General features: G+C 46.5%; 1 protein-coding gene across 3 annotated transcripts; it reads right to left on the bottom strand.

Moving 5' to 3' along the window:
* Positions 1-1721: 1721 nt before the first annotated feature.
* On the bottom strand, positions 1722-17153 carry TNFAIP3 (TNF alpha induced protein 3). Of its 3 annotated transcripts, none has more exons than XM_083830440.1 (9): positions 17016-17153; positions 13606-13918; positions 9693-9883; positions 9326-9473; positions 8949-9119; positions 8051-8231; positions 5764-6689; positions 4198-4430; positions 1722-3450 (listed from the first exon to the last, which is right to left on the bottom strand). In XM_083830440.1, exons 2-9 carry the CDS (start codon positions 13901-13903, stop codon positions 3169-3171), a joined length of 2430 nt encoding a protein of 809 aa, XP_083686566.1. In that variant the 5' UTR covers positions 13904-13918; positions 17016-17153; the 3' UTR covers positions 1722-3168. The 3 variants fall into 3 exon arrangements, with proteins under 3 accessions (XP_083686566.1, XP_083686565.1, XP_083686567.1); XM_083830439.1 differs by lacking the exon at positions 17016-17153 and adding an exon at positions 16672-16948; XM_083830441.1 differs by lacking the exon at positions 17016-17153 and adding an exon at positions 16025-16612.
* Between the last annotated feature and the right edge of the window lie 775 nt (positions 17154-17928).

Raw genomic sequence — 17928 nt, 5'->3', positions numbered from 1 at the left:
AGAAAAAAGAAAAAAAAAGGCACCATTAGCTTTAATGTTCCCACACAAGTCAGTCACAAGAGACAGGCTGGGCACTCATTTACATACAAGCTTCAGAATGAGACAAGCCTCATGTGACTTCAAAGTTATGTGTAATGGGCCCAGAAAGCAGCAGAAAAAAACAGTGGGATTAGGGGCATTTCAGCTGAAACCCTTCCTCTGTGCAGAAGTGGCAGCCAGCAGCAAGCGGGGTTAACCTACCTCCCCCTCCCCACTGCTTCCTCCCCTGAGGGTGTCGTGGTGGAGGCTCTGCCTCTTCAGGGAGCAGGGGCTGACGGCTGCCTCGGCTGGATGCTGGGAGCTGCCCTCACCTCGGTGAGCCTCACTGCAGGCATCCCTGCCAGGCCTTGCTTGCTCTTTCAGCACCAAGGTTTCTGCATGGTGTGGGAGTCTGGTGAATCAGGCAGGCATGCAAGTTGCATGAGTTGTGAAGAAAGGGGAAGGAGGGAACGGATAAACACAATTTGAAAAACAGGAATATGCTCTAAAGATTGGGTTGGTAGGTCCAACACGCTCTGCTCTGCGGAGCAGGTTTACTTCTAGCTTGTCTGCTCTGAAACGATGGGACGCACCAGTTCAGAGGGAGGTGGGCTGAACTGTAAAAAAGCACTGTGTACGAAGGTGGACAGGAACCCAGGAACATGGTCTAGAGAGCTGTAGAAATTACAAGCACTGGCTGACCCATTGCAAAAGTACTCAGGAATGTAACACCTCTGTGGTTTCAACTGGGAAAGCACTGAAGCTTGTGTTGAAACGTGCTCCTGAACAAACAGAAAGGATGACAGGGTTAACCAGGACAGAGAGCAACTGACCAGGAGAGGGGGAAGCAGGCAGGGTCACCTCTTAGGAAAGGGGCCCCTGTCCTGACAACACCAGGCAGCTTGCAGCTCTTATTTTTCTTTAAGATCACGGGCAACATGTAGAAGTCACAGTGGTGTAACGGTATTGCCTGTCCAGAGAGAGGTCTGAAAAATCCTTATGCCATGCTGAGGGAGTGTTACAACCCAGAAAGCCCCTGGCAGGGTGGCTGGGTTCAGACGAATTTGTGATAAGAAAACACCACTTTCAAGTACCGTTCAGCCAAGCAGTCAGCACCTTGCTTTTCAGGAGTGACCAAGCAAGCCAGATGCCAAGACCAGAAAGCAAGGGGCTTCCCTGCTGCTCATGGTGAGAGGAGGTGGTTAGGCTGGCCTGGGCCTTTGCCCCCTGCAAGCATGCGGGTCACTCGTGGCCATCACTACCACCCAAAGTAGCTCTCAATCATTGTCAGCTGGGAACCCATGGCATAACTGGTAGATGAATGAAGAAAGCAGTCAAATCAGCCTGGCTTAGCATCCCTCACAGCCTGGTCTGGCCCCATCCTTACTCTGCCACACTCCGCTCTTGGGACTGAAGACTGAGCACCCACCCCCAGGAGCCAAGTCCTGATGCACAGCGACTGCATGCGTGTCCCACAAGGTACCAAGAGCTCTTCCTGAGAGGACACTGAAGTTGGGAGACACTAAGTGGAGACACACAACAAGTCATCACCTCAAAGCGCTTGGTTACATGACCTGAACCAGGGCGCATCAGTGATGTAACGAATCACATCCTGTGTGTGGTCCTGGACAGAAATCCTTTTGTCAGTGGGTGGCCCATGCTCAACTGTGCTCCTTCTCATCAATACAAAATACTGAATTCAATCCTTCAATAATTTATTTCTTTATATCAGAGAATGTTTTTCAGTCATAGATTTAAGTTTGCAAAGTTCAACACAGGAGTAAATATATGTAAAAAAAAATCCTAGATGTGCAAATTTCAAGTTGCATTGTTTGAAATAATATAAATATTTTAATAAAACTTATGTTCACATTAATGTTCACAAAATATATAAAATTTAACAGAAATAAGTCAAGAGTTATTTTAACTTTCTTTTTTAGAAACCTTTTTTTTTTTTTAATAACTAGAAAAGATTCTAAACTTGAGAAGCAAATTAGAAGAGGTACCACCTCTAAAACTGTAGCAGCAAAACAGATGCTGAAAACTTAAGAAGTATTAAAGGAGAGGAGAGAAGCAGGTATCAGGCACAACAGTATAGGTGAGTTTGCTAAGGTACTGCAGAATGAGAAGTGAATGCATGAACTCCAGGAGTGAAATCTTGATCCTGAAGTACCTTATTACCAAGCTCCAAGCTGTAAGCATGATAACAGAATCACATTAAGGATAACAGAAGTGAGAGATTGGGAGTGGGAGGTATGAACAGCAGCATATGTATTTCTGACAATTATAATTGAAGAGAAGAAAGCTACTTTGGCTTCAGAACTGAAGCCTAAGATGAAGGGTTTCAGGGGGTTTTCAATATGTTGAAGGCAATGAGAGGGGAATTGCAGGGTTCGGTTTTCCCATCACATAGTTTTAAAAGGTGCTTCTGTAATCATGTTATCTTTCCAGCTATCTTCAGCTTTGGGAAAGGATCTAAATGGTGGTTAAGTGTATTGAAGGAGCAGACCACTACTGGTCTTGTTCAAGAGTGCAGTTTAGTTTGCCAAGGGCTCTGCAAACCCAGAACCACTCACTGTTACTACCCTAAATGCCTGCAGGAGCTCTAGCCTTGTTGAGCTCTGCAAGAACACAAGCAAGGAAACCAAAGCAAGTTTCTTCAGAGACCCTCTGTTTCAACTGCAAGTTGCATCAGCCTGTCCTGGAGGACCTCTCTCAGGAAAGACTTGCCTCTGACCAATATACGTCAACGCAGAGTTCCCACACCTCCAACAGTAGTTGTGGTTTCTTGTCTGGGAGCAGGGGAGGTATTGAGAAAGAGGCAGAAGCAGGAAGCTCTTTAGACTCAAATGCTTCAAACTTCCTACTGGGAACTCCAAGAATTAAATACAGCACGACAGGAGCTTATTCATGAAAGACAGCTCTGTGCAGAAAGCAACCAGTCCTTCTCAGCAGTCCTTGTATGCAGTGTTTAGAGGAATTAAATACTTATTCCCAAGAACAGGAATAAACAGAACAAGAGCAGACAGCTTATGTTCCCCCCCCCAACCTCCCACTCCCAGGACTGATAAGTGTTTTGGACATAGCACCATCTCAGTTAAGGAAGTAGCTGGCACCTCGTTCTTGTTCTTCACCAACTCTTCCTTTCCACTAGCCGTAGATCTGTTTGAACTGGTAGCATTCATTGCAGTAACCATTGCACTTGGTATTGCCATAGTGGTCACAAGCAGGGGCTTGGCAGCGCTGCTTCGGGGTCTCATCTGCAGCTGGCTCCCTGGGACTCCCCAGCTGCGCAATCTGGCCGCGGCGCTGGCACTCCTGGCACAGCTCCTCACTTCTGCACGCCAGGTTGTTCCGACACGAAGCCACAGCACACTGTCTCTTCTGGCTAGTCAATGCTGCTCGCTGTAAATCTCTGCGCTGTCCTGTTCTCTAGAAACACGTTAAAAACATTGTCAGTTATGCTGGCGACACGCGTGGCATTTCCATTTATTTTCAACTGTGCTAATGTGTTGTATATGTAACCACCAGGGGCTGTTAGTAAACACAGACAGCACACCGACGCAAACAGTGCAAGGGCTTTGGGACACTGCTTTGCAGAGCAGACAACTCAAATTGAAGCTAGTGGTCTTTTTAGCTCCTAGGAAAACGCATTTCTTCTGAAGGGTATGATACCAAGAGCTGAGTTGTGCTTTACCAAAGATCATCATAAATACTGTCGTTTCTTAGAAAAAAAGATTTTTTTATCTTTGGTAAAACTCAATTCTAGAGCCAGAACAAATCAAATGAAAACACCTGGAATAGAAAATCTGTAATGTGCTCAATGAAAAAAGCAACGTGAAGCAGACTAAATTTCTTGATGCTGCTGCATAGCCCTGTAGGTAAGAACTAAACTCTCCAGCTAGCAAAACAACTGTTGGTCCAATTGCTTCCAGTGAAATTGCTGGTGAAATTCCAGTCAGGTAAAGCTGAACACAGCCATGCTTAACCTAAACTGAGAACAACCTCAATGGGTGCTGCTCAGTTGTAGGGGGGGGAAATCATGAGATATCTTGCACTTGTCTTCCCATGACACTTAGAAAAATCTAATTTTGCTGCATCCTGTTACATGCTTTGAGTTATTCTCAGGAGAGAATAAACATGCTAAACAAGAGGAAGATTTTCAAAGTTCATACTTACTTCGGGCTGTCTCACTAGCTGTTCTTCTGTCCTTCTGGCTTCCTGAAATCGCTGGCTCTGGGCTTTAATGAAACAGTTCTGGCAGTAGCCTTCCAGCATGGTGCTACCCAGGGTGCCACAGTTGCGCTGCTGGCAGGACATGTTTTTGTGGAAGGCTGCAGCAGAGCTCCCTTGCTGACCAGCTGCTGAGGAATTCCTCTGAGATCTCCTCTGATGGCGTAGTAAAGCACTGTCTGTAATGCAAAGTAAGGACAGGAGGAGTTTGAATAAGCCCAACAGACCGGATGACCCAAGGCTACTAAGAAAAGCTCTTCATCTTACAAAGAAAAAAAAAAACTACTAGCCTCAAGCATGGAGTTTGGACAACCCAGAGATCCCCCAGTCAATGCACTTTCCTTCAGTTTACGTAAATAAGAGGGCTAATACAGACTGATTGTTACATCAGAAACTGCTCCAACAGCTGATTTGCTGAACTTGCTCTCAGCACAGAAACTGGATTCCACTGAAATCAAGGGGGAATTTCACCACTGGTTTCAGAGTATTGCCTGTGATACATCCCAACTCTTCCTTTCCTTTCACCCTCCCCTGTTACAATCACATTGGGTAACAGAACAGAGCTAAATGGGTTAACATGCCCTACACTTATTAATCTCACAAGGCAATCTTATATATTCCACATTCGCAAGGAAAACATTTTTCCTCGTGACCAACACTGCAAAATAAGCTTTTGCAAGCTTTTCAAGCTTTTATACAAGCTCATAATTTGAAAGTACATGAGAAGGGCAGTATCGGCATGCTTGTCAGCAACGAAAGAAGTGAGCATTATTCCTCTTACACGTGCCTTCTGCCCTCTGCACCCAAGGACACTGACTGTGTAATCAACTAGAAGCATGAAGTTGAAGATTTCAAGACATGATTTATCAACAATTACTTTTTTTATGGGCTTGACATGTGCACGTGTGTACTTGGTACTACCAAGAAAGATTTCAAGGTACATTATAATAATATACTCGTATGTTACTACAAAATACTTATTCCGTATTATCTTGCACACACGTTGTGTTTGCACATTATCTACAGGCAAATTTTGCTTGCTTTATTTATTGAAGTGACTTCAGAGTGTTATACCAGTTTTATCTTCAAATTCACACCAGGCTTTTTAAGCTTGCCTTAAAGCTTTGCCTTACAAACAGAACTGGTTTTCAGTAGCATCAATACAATACCACTTCCCTCAACAATTCCTACAGCTTCTCTAGTTATTATGAAGTTTAATTGGAGAAAATTCATAGCAAAACATTATTGCAGTTGAAAGGCATTAAATGTGACTCTTCATTGACTAAGTTTTGCTTCCATGAAAGCCAATGGGAAGCTTTGCAACAGATTTCACAGAAGTCCCACACGTTAATGTATGCCTCATTCCGGGATAATAATGGCAAAAAAGCATGTTCTCCTCACGCTGCTACTTGTGCTCCACACTGTTTCTGTCAACCCCTGTTTTTTTTAGGGCACAGTGTGTGCTGAACTTCAGTTTCACAATCTGCACCACATCTGACAGAGCTCACTTACCATGGTTTTCCCTGTACTCAAAGAAACACAGCGTGCAAAAGCCCTCATTCTGAGGGGTTCCAAAGAACTTGCAGCCAGGTTTCCTGCAGAGGTTACTTCCCCTCTTCTCCTCCGGACCGTGTGGGGCATGAGGCAGTGGTGCCAGCGGTGGCTCCTCACAGTTGTTGTTGGGAGCCTGATGGCAAGAATGCTGAAGGAGGCTCGGTGACATCTGGGATGGGTCAGATGTAGATCTCTGGTGGCACGTGGGCAGAAAACCAGGGCCGCCATTCGAGGAGCGCTCTGTAGTCCTTTTGAAACAAGTGCTGCATATGCCATTAAAGGTCCTGTTGGCCTTCTGAAGGCACACGTTACACGTGGCATAGTCTACCTGTCTCTGGTCATCCAAATTGTTACAAGGAGTGCGCTGTCTGGAATTGTAGCAGCGTTCGCAAAGTCCGTTGTGTTGCACGTTCAAGGTGAAGGGACAGTCTGGAGTCCTGCATTTCATGGCAGTGGTTTCACTGTAGAGGAAGAGGCTTGGAGCAGTTGGAGGTGCGGAGCGAGGCCCTGCTACAGACTCTGCAGACATCCATCCCCCAGGTTCACAAACTTCACCGCGGGAGGAGCCTGATCCAGCTACTTTTAGTTTCTCAGGTGCTGCTTTAGAGGTCTGCTTTCTTCCTTTGCTTCCCTGCGACCTCCGCTCAAAGCACTCATGGCAGTAGGGCTGAGTGTTCACAGACATATAGAAAGGGCAGTTCGGAGTTTCACATTTCACCTGTAAGAGGGAGAGCTGTGAAAAAGACAGTTCCTGTCTGGTCTTGGAGCAGGTTTCTCTTCTAGCAGGCTCAGCATTCTCCTGCCATTTCTTGTACTCATGCTGCACCAGTTGAAAGTAATCCTCCACAAGGTTTATTTCTTTGGGTAGGTTGCCTTCATCCAACCTGACAAACAAACAAAAAAAAATTATCACCGGTTGAAAAGGGCAGATGGTAGGGGGTGGAGACAAATACAAGCCACGTGGGGAGGAAATGTAGATTTAATACACATCCATATTACTCAGCTAGAAGATCCAGGATGTTAACTGTTGCTGTAAATGGAAATAATTTTAAAAGCAGGTGTTCAGTGATGTCAAATGGAGACTTTCACATCTAAAGAAATGGTCTTACACAGTGCTAAACACAGAAGTATTCTTGGAAGGATTTTCAAGGTAAGGGTTTACTGTCTATGAAAGATGTATGCAGGAAGGCTACAGATAATCTCTCAGAAATAAAAAGCAAAATCCCCCAAATTCTGAATTCCTCTGAAGACCAATGCTCAGCTGAGCTTAGAGTGTTTGACCACCCTCTTCACAGCCCATGCTCAGAAGAAAACTTTGCTCCTGTGGAATTGTATCATGAAATACTGAGTCATTGTGAAATCTGCTCCCTTTTTTTGCTCTATGGGGTCTGCATCTACCAGTCAAATTCTTTAAACAAACTAGGTGGCTTCAATTCAGTTGAAGCAATGCTAGAACCCATCACAGAATCCCTACGTGACCCTGACCGCAGGGAAAACCCCACATCACAGCTTATCGTGCAATAGCTCAGAGGATGAGGAGCCAGCACTGCTGGTAATACTCGAGAACCCATTGTGGCAGTGGCACTCGACAGCATAGAGATGTCGCCGTGGGCTGTAATGGGAGAAGTGACAGGGGATAGGGGGAGTCACGAAGGGATGGGCAGGCATTGCTGCCAGCAGTCCCCAAATTAGAGAAGCTGGTGAGTGCAATCAGCTGCTCCATACGTTGCTGACTGCTAACTGCCAGGGGGACAAGGGCAGGTGCCAGCTCCTCCACTGGCCACAGCTTCCTGTCTGCTGCGACGCTGCAAGAACGCACCCTTTCAAGGCATTTGTATGTTGAGCATACTGCCAAGTACTTGTCTGCCTAGTGCAGACAAAATTACACCACTGCACTTTATGCAATTTACCCTTCAATGAAGTGCAGGACTTCTGCCTAACTAGTTCCTGGTTTTAACTACTTCTCAGCCACTCCCTGAGTAACGTAAAAGTCACTGAAACTAGTCTGTTGGCTTTACTCTTCTAAAATATGAGGCTCATGCTGCTAAATCTGAAGACTTTGAGACCGGTTCAAGCACATATCACTTAAAACCACGTGAACGGTAACACCAATATTTTATACTGCAGAGGGCAAACACGCACTATCATGGAAGGAAAGAAACAGGGAAGGGGCACACACACAGGCTGGTGTGGCTTCTACCACCACCTTAAACAACATAACTAAGGAAACAGGAATGACACTCACTTTGCAGCGTTAATTAGATGAGTTGTACCATGATCCCAGCCTTGCACTGGAATTTCTATGACTATCAAGTAGTCCTTTAGCAGCTGCTCTTTATCCCTCTCCTCCACATCTGTCAGAAAGTGCACGCTCAAATCCTCGAATCTGCCTCGTTCGCTGGTGACCAGAGGGACAGCCCGGATTTCTGTGTGGAAACACAATGGGTTAGCACAGATACTTTACCTGACAGGAATAACCACAAGATGCAACACAATGGAGATGTCAACACTGCTGCTGAAATTTGGAGAGACAAGAGACTGGCTGCCAAGACCAACTGGTTTCCGAACAGTGCGATTAAGAGAGGATGCAGACACATCTGTCCCACACATCTAGTCCCATCCTACTGGGATTTTTAACATCCCCATAGCAATTGCCTTCTCCCTGGGGGAAGTATCATAGAGCTTAGTTTATTACACCTTTTCATAAGATGATGCCCTAACCTGAATCTAGAGAACTGTTATCCATTTGGATGAGATACATGCTTTGCCATTTTTAATGTATCTCACTACCCCTGCTAGGCAGCTGCACACAGCTGTGAGACCATGTCCTTTGAAGCTTCTTTTATGCTGGTACATGGAAAGGAGGCCAGCACACAGCGAAGCAGAGGACACCCTTTGATCCCAGCCTGGAAGCAGGTGAGCTGTACTCCACTTTCAGCTGGCATTTTAAAGACAATTTTTAGTTTCTATTCAGATTTACACACACAGCTGTTTCTGCTTACATTTTAAGAACATATTCCAAAGAAATCTTTTGCATTAACTTTTAAAATGCAAATATTAGCCAAATTATATTTTAAATGCTGTATCAGCATAAAAGTATTGAAGAGGCTATGCAAATACTAGACGAAGTACTTGAAAAATACCTGGCCCACTGTCCTTCAGGGTCACTAGAGGTGTAAAATGCATATTGTCATAGCCAAGCACAATCGGATATCTGTAGCATTCTTCAGCTGGCCAAAGGAGTGGCAGGTAAACACCGCCAACGTTCAGAGGCGCAAAACTGGAGCCTGATTCTAAACTTCTCACCACTTTATCTGCACAAGGAAGAAAAAAAATCTGTTAAGCACAAATATGTATGTGCTATAGGTAACAGAAAAACACTCTGGGTGTTTAAAACAATTGCTGAAACTCCTAGTTCTGAAATACATCTACCTGAAAACAACAATTAGCAAAATCAGATCACTAATTCAGCACAGACTAAGGTAATCCTTCACACGAGATGACTTGCTGGGCAACTCACCTGCAAGGACAATGATTGGTCTTCTGAGGATGTTAGCAAGGATGAAGATGTGGATTTCTTCCAGTGCGTTGTAAGGAAGCCTGTTTCGAGCCCCAGATGTTTCTGGAGAGGTCATTTCAATGAGGTATTCCCACTCTTCCTCCCAGTTCTGAGGAAAGAAACATCCATCAGCAATGGTTTAAAGACACGGAGGTCAGGAACCAACTGCAGCACTCAAAATACTCATGTTTTCCCATTTCCTCCAAAGAAAGAATATTTCCTCTCTCCACAAACAGTGGGATCCGTGAAGCCAAAGAATCAAAGAAAATCAGCAAGGCAACACCGAGAAGCATTCAGGAAACTGCACAATTCCCTCAGGCCGCCTTACCCGGGTGTCATAGCGGAGTCCCGTCTCTACAAACTCCTGGGACTTAATAGCCTCCCGCTGCCAGCGCAGCTTGAAGTTCCGCGTATCAATCTCCCTGAGGGCGCTAAACAATGTTTTTCTCAAGACGAGGTCAATATCTTCAATACCCCACATGTACTGTGATGCAGCGTGCATGAGGCAATTTCCATCACCTGAAGAGAAAAGAGCACAGGTTTTAAATGGCTACTTAAATAAAACCCCACCAACAAGTAGGATGTGGAATTAATTATGCAGCACATACACATATTCCACGTGCACTTTTCATTAAGCCTCTGCCAGAGGGCTTTTCACAGGAAGATGGCAGCTGCGAGTGCTCTGCTCAGGGGAAGAAAGCAAGTTGTCCCCTCTCTACTTCTTGTCCCTGCACTGGCTGGCTGCACTCAGCAGCGGTGGGAAACCTGCCCCTTATCTATCTTACTTAACTGCTCCTTGTTCATCTTACTAACTAGGACTGATCTCATGAACTAGATTTTGGAGTTGCCTGCAGATGTCAAGCAGTTGCGACGGCTTTTAAACACAACCAAGTCATCTTAAAAGTTCAAAAGAATGTGTAAATCTCCCTCACCAGTGTTTAAACAAATGTACACCTGATGGCAGAGGGCTGAGAAAATGGAAAACACAAAGAATATCCTATAGTAACACCTCCCCTGACGAGCACTGCATAGGAAGGCTTGGCATTTGTCTGTGCATGGAGGAATTATAATGAATTATAACGACCTGTTCTTCCCTTTCTGTAGCTATTTCATTTATGTAAAGCAATTGCAGGAACACCTCTTGCCTTCCTCTCAGAACTGATAGCTGTATGTATGCTGTGCTGTTGAAAATTTCATGTAGAGATTCGCTTTTCTAAAGCACAAAATTAAAATTAGCTAAATGAAAAACATAATTATTTGCCTTTCATTTAGACAACGACTTCCATTGAAGGAGTCCTCTTTACATGTAGGAAGAAAAGCAGAGTTCTGCAATTTCACAGGGAAGGAACTGAGAATCTGAGTAGTTAATAAACTTAATTGAAAGGCGTGACAAAGTATTTGTATGGCTCTGTTTCAAATTCTACCTCTATCCACCCTCTTCAGAAGCCTTTTTGAAAGGGAAATAGCAAGAACCATTACTGTCATGTCCTCAGATTCAAAACTAGGCCTGGTGTTTAGTACAATGGTAAACAGATTCACTGAAAGTTAAGAAACCATATTAATTTCCTTGGAAGAGAGGACATCAACCATGATAAAACTGCTAGATTTTTTTGGGCAGGGGAGAGAGGAAAAAGAAAAAAAAAAAAGACCCCAAACTTAAAACCATGCATCAGGCTACATGCATTATGAGCTCAAGTAAATCATTTGTGAACACTTTGCTATTTTTTCTGTGAAACTGCTCAGAAAAACCTACAACAGACACCAGATCCTGAATAAGTATCATTTGAAACATACTTAACATTTTATAAATTGTTATGGTCTCGCTGCATATCAGGTTCCTACCACTGACTTCTGGTTTCTGAATGGCGTCTTGCAAAGCTTACTTAACGTCTGCAGACTGCGTACTTGAGCTCAAAAAAATCAGGGAAGAGCATATAATATTGAAAACCTGACTGGGTTTCCTTCTGAACAAGAGAGATGACATATTAATCCCATTAAAATTTTCCCTTTGCAAAATCTAGAGCAAAGATAAGATTTTTTTTTTTTCTTCTTTCAGAGCTGACTTTCAGTTCTTTATTGAGAAGCAGCGCCCAAAATTCCTTACGCAGCACTTGGAATTCCCCAGCGCTGTTTGACTAGCAGTTGAGCAACAGTTGTACTTTTTGTTCTGCTGCGCGCACGGCTGCACAGCGAAGCCTCCCTCGGACTTTCCCGGGGGGTGTGGTTGGGCGAGCTGGAATGAATGCCTATTCATTATACAAGTGAAATTGCTACAGCCAATAGATGATGGAATTTTAAATTAAATTTTTTTTTTTAAGTTTCAATTTTTATACCTCCTACCGTCTGCTTTCTATCCACCATTCACATGCCTGCAAGTAAACGCGCAGTGATTCTTTTTGTAAGGAGAGAAATTACACCATCAACTCATGTACATATTAGGTAAAATATACATTAAATGATCCTGTAAAGATCACTTTGCTTTGAACAGTATGAACAACTAAAGCCTTCATTAAAAAAAAAGTAGATTTTTCTGAAGAAAGCCCATCTTTGAAGGAACTAGTATTCCTCCCACATCTGTGGGTTAAGCAGTCAAATGCTTTTAAAATTTTCTTCATGCCATGTGGGAGAAAAAAAAAAAAATCACCATAGTTTTTCCACTCATTTGAATAACATAATTTTCTGGTCTAGTACACGGCTTCTCCAGGCTCCCGTCAACCATCCTCTCCTTCAGCCCAGCCTGCCTCCTGCAGAGCTGCAGCTACTTTGCATAAACCACGGGTTCCCAAAGCCACTCCTCCTGCGCAAGCACTTGATGACCTTGCAGCACCTTACAGCACCAGACGGAAGCCAAGTGCAATGCACTGGCTGCACGGGCAGTGGGGGATCACAAGCTAACCCCTTTTGCTTTGCCATCCCTAATATTTCAGCATCCTGTATACTGGTACACCTACTCACGGATAGGACCCAGGTCCATAAATTGTCCCCAGTTATAACACTGGTCTAGGGTCACAACACAAGGCACCAGACCCTGTTCACTGAATATTGCGTTAGCAGCAGTAAGGGCCTCTCCAGGCAGCATTGATCCCTGCAGAACTCCTATTAACATCAGATACGGGATTCCAAAGCCTGCACCGTGGGCATAAATTACATACACTGTCCATTTTCATAGTAGGACTGTTAGAGTGCATCTCTTGCAGTGAAGTTTTGAAGACACAACACTTGGAGTGATGTTACCCTCCTGGTACCTGCCAAGTACTGCCTGCCCGACCTGAAACTCTCGTCCTCTGGAAGTTCAAGGTTACCCAGTTTTCACGGACAGACTAATTACAACCATGGGAATTTCATGCAAGAGCAGAGGCTGCCCACAAAAGCCCACCATAAGGTCAGTGCCTCAATTACAGTAACAGAGATGTACATTTGGATCAGGCTCTTTAAGGTCACAGCAGCTGCATCTGCATGGTGGTTGTTTTCATGGGTTTTGTAAAATACAATTGTGTGCAAACAGGAAAGAAAAGACTGTGGTCTAGGAAGACAAGGACAATGTACATATAAACAGAGAGGAAAATAAGCTTCCTAAGAGCATAATGTACAGACTTGAACTAGGCTGAAGGTCCACCACACCCAGTTTTTCTATAACCAGTGTCATCTGCTCCTTGAGCAAAGAATATATATTTCCCATAATCTTGATGTCCTCAGTGTCCCAGTCTACTTTCCCATTTGGGGCATGCTATGCTGTAGGGAATCCTGAGTCTAAGCTTGGAGTTGCATGACCGTAAGTCATAGCCATTACCAAATCTTTCCTGCACTGAACGTGAAATGCCCAGCAATTCTCACAGTCATGTGCAAAGTTTTCCTGCTTGACAACACGGGCTCTTGCATCCCGCTAAGAAATCGCTGCACTATCGCTATTTCATTTATAGCGCCTGACACAATACACATAAAGTAATGCTAACATGAGTTTCACTGACCAACACTGATCCTTAAAATAAGAGGGCATCGCACACTTTCTTGCCACACAAAGGCGGCTGCCCTGGCCAAGAGAGGAATGACTGCCAAGCCCCGAGGGAAGGCAAGAGCTCGCAGAGCCCACCAGGCAGCCAAGCCCACCACCAGTGAGATCAGCTTGCCAGGGGCAGCGTGCTCCCACGGGCACCGATATTACAGCTGGGTCATCACCAAACCTTGCCTGCCAGTCACAACTGGCACTTCGACACGAGCGCAAAGACCTGCTCACAACTTACCATTAGTCTTCAAAGGCACAAGTCTCCTGACTTCCATGCACCAGTTCAGCTTCCTCTGGCGCTCCAGTGAAGTCTGGGTGGCCTGGTCAGTCAGCGCCTTCTGAAGTGTTTCCCGAAACTGAGGGCAAAACTGGCACATTCTGAACATTTCTATGGTGTATCTGTGCATAGTCCTGAAGTGGTGAATTATTCCATTGGGGGGTTTGACCAGATCTTCAGGTGTTCTCTCTCTAATCTTCACAGCTTTCAACATATTGCTCTGATATAAAGCCTGAGGAAGGACATGTTGGCCAGCCATGTTCCCAGACAAAATCTGAAACAAAAAAGAAAAGGATTCTCTTATTGACATGTTAGTGTCCTTGCACTGTAGTGCTATTACTTCTGCAGAGACTGAGAATGAACTTCCAGGTGTGGGATTCTGGTTGTTTTTTTGCCCAAAAAGTACACAGAATGGACACAGTCCACCAAGGCTTACATAGCTGATCATTTTCAAAGTTCACATCCATCATTCTGTCTGCATTACTCAGATATAGCCACTGAACAGCTTATTTCACTCATTTACTGTGATCACTTACTGAAATATTGAGGAGAATTTATTCATAAAGAAGGAAATTACATCATTGTTCAAACAAAGGCATTTAAATGAAAGCAAGGATAAAAAAAGGCAAGATCAAGGGAAGGGAAAATTATCTTGGAAACTTGACTAATTGATAACTGCACAGTAATGCCATATGAACCTGCTGAACTTTCAGCACGTTCCAAGCTCTTGTTTTGATGACATGCCAAAAAAAGCAGGTAATGACCATTTCAGCTTTCTGCAGCCCGTGCATACTGAGAAGTGATGCTTGGGATAGTACAAAGAACCTGCATAATTAATTACACGTGTGCTAGTCCCATACTTACAGAAGCTGAAGATGGTAAATAAGGTATTAGTAGCAGAGCAAGTACTCAAGGACAGACTTATGTTACTCTTCTTGAGGCTCCCTATGTTTTGTGAGCAGTGGAGCTGCTGCACAGAGGTGCTTGTGCAGCGTGTGGGGGTGCAAAGAGCAGTGCCAGTATTACTCACCCCTAAGTCAACAGAGCTGAAAAAGCATTTCCACTTGGCTCAAAAACCCCAATATTTTTCCACAGTGGGACAAGTAATGTTTACTGCCCTGCATCCCTTTCTTCAGTATCTCCGGCCTCATGGGTTACAGCGGGAAGAACAAAAAAACCCCATAACCTCAAACTATCTACAGCCTGAAACGCTTATTCAGAGCACCCTAACGTTGCAGCTAGCTACAGCCAAACAGAGGGACCACATTCACACATCTCTCCAGACTCCCGTGCACTACAGCAGCTAATGCTATGAACAGCTATTTTTACAGGGAGAGACTCTCCATGCTGTCCAGGTAGATTACTTCTGTGTCTACAAACAAAGCGAAGTTTCTAATAAGAAAAATAAAGGTTTGCAGACATCACGTTTAGAATTCAGCTGGTCACATTAGAAGAGAATACCACTGTAATTATGAATTTAGTGACAAATACCAAGTCATAGGCGTATATCAAGACCATGCCCAGCACAAGGAGCAACTGAAAACCAAACTGTGCAACTACTGGGATGTTTCCTAACAGTGGCAGGAGTCTGGAGGGCCAGAGAAAGAAAGGAGGACTGCAGTTTGAGGGCCTGACCGCCAGCCTGTGGGGACAGAAGACCCGACTTGCACAGAAGGGCTTCAGCAGGTCCTTCCATACAGGGGACGAGCGAGAACATCCAGCTCCAGCCGCCCTTCCGGAGGCTGGGAAGGGCTCTCAGGGTGAGGGACCTCCAGCTCCCGCTGCCAAGAGCTGCCTCCTGCAGCCTGGCCAAGAGCCAGCTGGCCGAGACAGCCGGTGGACATCCTGTCAAACCCGAAATAGAGGCAGGTGATACACGAGACAGCGCAGTCCTCTCTGCCCAACCAGGGCAATGTCATTCACGCCGTATTATTTCCTCTGCTTGTGGCAACGCACTAGGAACAGTGCTCAGAGCTGTCAGCTCTTGCAACACGTGGGAACGCTTTCCTTTCTCTAATAAAGATGGTATATTATAAATGTTTTCCCTAAGAATATACAACCTTACAATAGAAACAACATGTTTTCTCATCCCCCACAGTTTTATACATACCACTCACATAATCCTACGTTTAAATGTACGGATGATTTAAGAAATATATAAACAACCACCTATTAATCTGCTTCATAATCACAGCTCTACTTTGCTCGGCGACGAGCAGAATATCGAATCCCTTCGTTACGTAAGTAGAGTCATTGAGTCAATAGGTTGATTTTTTTTTTTTTAACCCAAATAAAGACTTATCACATGATTAAGCACTACTGACATGGCCCCTTGAAATGGTTATTTCCAGCTTTAAGCAACAGAAAGCACTGAGCTTACAGGAGCATTCACTGGAACCGTACTACTCGATGCTCTGTTCTGCAGGTACGTTTTCCCCTCCGCGCACGGAAAATACTACGACATTTACAGCCACCAAACATCGATCAAGGCAGAAGCCGAACAACGCTGGTTTTAGAAAGCGGTGACGAAACAAAAGCAGCTCAGCAGCCCCGTAAGCCGGTGATTCAGCGAGCAGCAAACTCAGCTCCAGCTGTGCGGGTTTGTGCTGGGCGCTGCTCTAAGCCTTCCACACAGGAGCTCGCAGGAAAACAAAACGCTGCGGGCTGGCTAGGCAGCTGTCTCACGCCGCGTATAACTTCCCTGTTCATCCCCCCAGGGATGCCTGGGGTCAGGCTATTTCTGTCCCCTGCCCTCTGCCCGAAATGGCCGTGCCGTGCCGGCTCGCCCGGGGCTCGGCGCCCCCCCAGCCCCTCCGGCCCCCAGCCGCGGCCGGGAGCCGCTCCGGCAGGGCTCCGCGCCCCGCTCCGCCGCTCCCGCCGGCCCCGAGCCATCAACAGAGGGCACAATTTCCTCGCCCGGCAAAGGGCTGCCGACAGCAGCCCCGGAGAGCCGAGGCGCGGCCTCCCTCCGGCCGCCGCTCGCCGGGAAGCCGCGGCCGCCTCCCCGCCCGGCGGGGCAGCGCTCACCTCCGTGCCGCCGGGCTCCTCCGGGAGGTCCTGCCCCTGCGTCCTGCTCAGCAGCCGGGCCGCGGCGGGGGGACGCAGCCGAGCCCCGCAGCCATCCACGCCCGCGGAGCCCGCGGGGCCGTGCCGGCAGCGGGCCCGGGGTGCCCTGGCCGCTCCGCCGCCTCCGCCGCCCCCTCCCCGCCGGAGCTGCTGCCGCCGCCGCTGCCTCCGCCGCGGAATGAAGGGCTGAGCCCAGCCTCTTGTTTTTTTTTCCCCTTTCTGTTTCAGCGACCGGGCGAAAGAAAAAAAAAAAAAAAAAAAGCACAACACAACACACACCAAGAAAAAAAAAAAAAAAACCCCACCGGGGATTTCCACCGTCAGCGCTTGGGACTTTCCGACATGTGACAACCGCAGCGCCGCCGGCCCCCGGCAGCCGCCGCCAGGGGCCGCCGCAGCGCCCCGTGCCTCCGGAGCCCTGCGGAGCCCGTCCTCGGCCCGGTGCCCCCGGCCCGGCCCGGCCCGGCCCGCCCGGGGGCTGCGGCAGCGGGGCGGCTCCTGCCCGTGCGAGGGGAGCCGGGGCCGTGCCCGGCCCGCAGCCTGCCCCCCGGTTGTGTCTCCCCCTCCCGGCCGGGCGGGCACAGGCCCCGTGGGCTCACCCGAGCACGGGGAAGCCTCCGTGCCCCCCTGCTGGATGGTGGCCCTGCCAGGCTGTCCCGTTTGGTGCTGTTCCTCTAAGCCCTCCCCCAAACTCAAGCCCCTCTGCTTTCTCTGAGGCTACCTGTACTCCACCGTTTTGGCTTTGTATGTCAGTAACCGCTGCTGACTTTATTTCTGTTAATTAGGGGTTACGCTCTTGATACATAATCACTTAGATCCCCGTACTGGTATTTTAGGAGGTGTTAACGGGCTTTGATCCAGCCCTGCACGAGGTAAGGCCAGTGCAGGTGTGGGTCAGGACTCGAGCTGTGGAGTTCAGGAGGTGGTAGTGTCAGGGCAGGTTGGTAAGCTCTTGTCCACACCTAGCAGTTTGTAGCAATTGTTGAATTTAATGATTGCAATCCATTAATTCACACCTTCAAACAGTATCCTGAAGTCCGTGCAATGGAACAACTAAATAAAATACAATACTTAGGGTCTGTAGGTACAACTTATGGATGTGATCTGTGGTGGAAGTTGTCAGCGTCTTGCCCACGAGGCTTGAAACCTGAAGGCAGGCAGAAATAAAATACAACAAAGTTTGTTGTGGTCTTACAAGGCTCTACCCCTACCGATGCT

The sequence above is a fragment of the Anser anser genome (assembly GCF_964211835.1).
Source record: "Anser anser genome assembly, chromosome: 3".
NCBI classification, from domain to species: Eukaryota; Metazoa; Chordata; class Aves; order Anseriformes; family Anatidae; genus Anser; species Anser anser.
The sequence above is the reverse complement of the archived record's forward strand: the minus strand, read 5'-3'. Positions and strand labels throughout refer to the sequence as shown.